The following is a 4618-nucleotide window of genomic DNA, read 5'->3' as shown; positions in this document are numbered from 1 at the left end:
TGACTTGTCGTCTGCACCCTGCAGGACCACCATTTTTGAAAAGTTTGGCCGACCCTGAGAGCCCAATCTCTAAATTGTAAGTTGCATTGTGAGTTTTATACACGTCGTGGTTGAGGAATTGAAAACATTAATTTTTGAGTAGTAGTATTAAATGGATCATTCGTAATCTTGAAAGCCTTTGAAAGTGTCATTTGTAATCTTGAAAGCCTTTCAGAGTGTTCCTGGTGTAATGGTATATACTAGACTCCATCTTTCTTTAGATTGACCTTGAAGTCATGCTTTTAGTTTCTTAGTATAAGAAGTACAGTAAAAACATGATTTTGATACGTCAAGTATAAAACAAATTATATATAAATTTAAAAAATAATAAATGAAATATAAAATTAGCAAAAAATTCTACACAACATTATTTTGCAACAATTAATGAGATTAGAATGACCAGAAATTTTTATCAGAATAGCTTAACCTTGGAAAAAATTTGAATAAATAATACAGGCAATCCATTCTGGTCCCAGAAAAATACAACAGTAGAATACCTGAGTTTTATTTGAGGAGAGACCTAATCTACAAATGCAAATCATCACATATGAACCAGTTGTTCTAGCCAAGCAATTAACACACATATTCTTGGACCAAAAGAATAAAGAAAAATAAATAAAAATAAAATAAAATGTGCCTGAAGATAATTCAAATTTGTTCTTCGTCTACTCGGCTCTAGATTGACCAGCACGAGAAGAGAGGATGATTCCGACAATAAGGCCATAAAGTGCCAGAGCTTCAGCGAAAATGAGAATGAGAATCATCCCAACAAAGAGCTTGGGCTGTTGTGCATTGGCTCTGTGGAAACAAATGGGAAAAGTAATAAGGAATACTCACGTGGACAAGGTAGGTGCATCAATAAAGCATACAAAGAAATGAACAAAAATCAAGTTAAAATGATAAGCATGGAACTACTCATGCAGAGAATGGTCAAAATAATACCATAGGAAGACATTTGACTGCAGTTACATAACCAATTCAGATATAAAAAGACACAGCCATAGCACTAAAAAGGTTCTAGATAGTAGACACTTTGATGGTCTAATTTTTAAAACTTGCTTGTTAAGGAAAAAATCATGTACAGATTTCACTAAGTTTCTCTTCACAAAGCAGGATCATGATGTTAACATTATAGGACACACATGTTTGAACATTACAAGCGGTGTGCATGGATGCACATGCGCATTGTGTCAATGTACATGGGTACACCGTACACCACCATTTTGCTAAGATGGTGGGTATTGGGTAACATTGCTCAAGATTGTGAGACAGTGGATTAAGCGTGCTTGGGTGCTTGCACAAAATCACATAAAAGTTTAGGTATGGAACAAATAAAAATCAGTTGTTTCAATGAAAAAGATGAGTTCTTATCAGTTAAATCAGGCTAAACTTGTGACCCTAACAACTAAATCTCAAACTTTCAAGGTAAAAGTTCAAAAATCAACCAGCAATAATACTGAAATTTAAACCAGATTCAAGCTCAACTTTCTGAAAGTCAGGAAGAGCCTTGCAAAACCAACTAATTTGGGTGTTGACTATGCAACCCTACTCAAATGAAGGTTACAGAAAATTCCTTGGCTCATAATGCGAACTGCTATGTCTAACCATGCATAACAATGTTCATCAGGAAGGCAGCAAACAAATTATTGCACCTCGAATTTATACCATCGTCCATTTAGCTAGACTACACAACTTGAAAACACAAGACTCATTCTTTCATTCTTTCATGGAAGCAAACAAATCAAGCATAGCCTACACCACAACTCCACATGCACATATAGCTAGCCTATTCAACTAATCACTATGACAATGTAAAACAAGCAAAAACAAATAAAATGCGTAATTGTAGAAAAAGCAAAAATAGAGCCAATTACTAGAACAATTGGATTAAATCAATATACGAAACCGATTCAAACTGTCAATTTTCAGTATCACAATATTCGGAATAGCAGTTACACAAAATTGAAACTCGCAAAGACAAGGCAATGGAAGACGAGGATTACCTAACACCGGCGTCCCCCACAATGCCGATTGCCATACCGGCAGAAAGGCCAGCAAGGCCACAAGCAAGACCAGAGGAAAGGTGAGCATAGCCATCAAAGAGATAGTACGATTTGGTCTTGGGATTGATCCCGGTACTGATGATCACAGCGATAATCAATCCGTAAATACCTAAAACACCAGCCATAACCACCGGCACAATCGACTTCATCACCAGCTCCGGCCTCATCACGCCCATCGACGCCACACCTACCCCGCTCTTCGCGGTCCCGTAAGCAGCTCCCATACCTAAAAATCCCCCAAAAAAAACCGAAAAAATCAGAACTCACGATTGATCAATGTAACAAAACGAACAACAGATCGGAGCGAGTGCGAAAGGAACAGATCGGCGTACAGGAGAAGACTAGGGCGGCCGCAGCGCCGAGGAAGCCGAAGAACGGCGCCGTTTCATCTCCGCTGAAGGTTGTAGACATCTTCTCAGCTTTTCTCGATCGCGGATTTGATCGGATCTGAAAAATCTCTCTTCTATGATTTGCAAAGAGGGCAGAGAATGGGAAGTTGAGAGACTTTAATGGATAGTAGCCGAAGATCAACTACATGGGCTTGGTCTTGGGCTTGGGCCCTTTGCCATTACTATTTTGGGCCTGGAGAAATTATCCCAATGATAGTCGGACTCATAGTCCTTTTTTAATTAGGTGAACTTAAATATGGGTATTTTTGTTAGGTGGTCGATCAAGCCAACAATGAGAGAAGGGAAAAGAAAAGAAAGTAGAAATTGCAAGGTGAGTTGAATTAATATGGAATTATATATGAACATTTTAAAACTGATCAGCAGACATGGCCAAATACAGGTTCGTACAAGAGATGTGTTCACTTTGGGTATAATTCCTACACTGTCGCTGTCAAGATTCAAACATTGCTCTCTTATCTCAAATACTGCCCTACAAAATCAATTAGCTAAGCCCCTTGGAGCAGCTTAGAATTAGTCTGGAACACTACAATGATGGTGTCAATTACCTACCATCATCTATCTTGACTTTTAGGAAACAAGTCCATGCCGTATCTTGCTGGATTGTAGTTTCCCTCCAGCGATCATCTAATTTGAGTTCAAAGAAATCTTCGCTTCCGCGATATAACTTCGACATGGAGACGACATATAGAGATTTTGAGTGGCATATCTTGCCACTTGATGAGGTATATATATAATATACATGCATGCCTCTATTTTGAGCATGCAATTCCTTTCGATTTATTATAAAATAGTTTTATATGCAATACATATCGTTTCACTCATATGGCTTTATAATTGAATTTTAGTAATGACTACGAGGTATTATATTACAATTATGATAATGTGTGTGCATGGTAAGTAACTGTGTATATATCTAAATTTTCTCAAATTTAGAACTTTATAAATTATTTGTTTGGGGTCAAGATTCTAAGGGTGCGTTTGGTTCGCACATGGGAATTGGAATCGGAATGGGTATCAAATACTTGGTAATGGTAATGGGTTTTGGTGAAAGTATTTAGGGTGTGTTTGGTTGGGGGGTTTTGGTATAGGGAATGGGTATGAAAGTGATTGCTAGTGTTTGGTTAATAGGTTTTGAGAATGCTACTATGGGTATGGAATACCCCAGTAATGGGAAAACTCATACCCTTATTAAATAAGGGTTTCATTTCACTTCTTCATTTCTTCCCCAACTATTAATATTCATTCCCATTCCACCCAACTACCAAACATGCTAAATACTTTCACCAAAACCCATTACCCTTACCAAGTATTTGATACCCATTCCGATTCCGATTCCCATGTGCGAACCAAACACACCCTTAACATGTTTGGTAATTGGGTGGAATGGGAATGATTATTAATAGTTGAGGAAGAAATGAGGAAGGGGGATGAAACCCTTATTTAATAAGGGTATGGGTTTTGTCATTAATGGGGTATTCAAAACCCATAGTAGCATTCACAAAACCTATCAACCAAACACAAACAATCACTTTCATACCTATTCCTTATGCCTAAACCCACCAACCAAACACACCCTAAATATATTTATTTGCGTTTCGAATTTTGAAACCAATATATGATATTTGAGGTCACAAATTGTTTTGTTATATATGGGGAATAATTTCATTATTCCATCCCATAATATGATTTATGTTGTATGAGTTTTATGGTTTTTTTTTTTTTTTTTGGTTTTGATATAAATATTAAAGTAATACTAATACCAAGAGATTAGACTAATTATTTCAGTGTAAAGTCCGTATATAGATTGTATACATATGCATATGTCGACTCATTAAATTAAGGGTCACACTTGTGTAAGACCGTCTCACGGATCCTTATTCGTGAGATTCGTGAGACGGGTTGGGTCGGGTCAAAGCACTATGCAAATGTCATACTTATATGTGCAAATCTCATACTTATATGCTCAAATATAACACACATCAAAAATACAATTTTTGTTACTTATAAGAGAAAAAGTAATACATTTTTCATAATAAGTAACGTTGACAAGTGCATCTCACTTATAAGGGCAACTATAATACTTTTGAGGAAAAATATTATACTTTT

General features: G+C 36.6%; 1 protein-coding gene across 1 annotated transcript; it reads right to left on the bottom strand.

The window, feature by feature from the left end:
• Positions 1 to 424: 424 nt before the first annotated feature.
• LOC116028047 (V-type proton ATPase 16 kDa proteolipid subunit) lies at positions 425 to 2579 on the bottom strand. The gene is made up of 3 exons (XM_031269841.1): positions 2435 to 2579; positions 2043 to 2328; positions 425 to 837 (listed from the first exon to the last, which is right to left on the bottom strand). Exons 1-3 carry the CDS (start codon positions 2511 to 2513, stop codon positions 705 to 707), a joined length of 498 nt encoding a protein of 165 aa, XP_031125701.1. The 5' UTR covers positions 2514 to 2579; the 3' UTR covers positions 425 to 704.
• Between the last annotated feature and the right edge of the window lie 2039 nt (positions 2580 to 4618).

This window comes from Ipomoea triloba, chromosome 8, assembly GCF_003576645.1.
Source record: "Ipomoea triloba cultivar NCNSP0323 chromosome 8, ASM357664v1".
Taxonomy (NCBI): Eukaryota; Viridiplantae; Streptophyta; class Magnoliopsida; order Solanales; family Convolvulaceae; genus Ipomoea; species Ipomoea triloba.
Note: the sequence above shows the minus strand (reverse complement) of the source record. Positions and strands in the feature narration are given on the sequence as shown.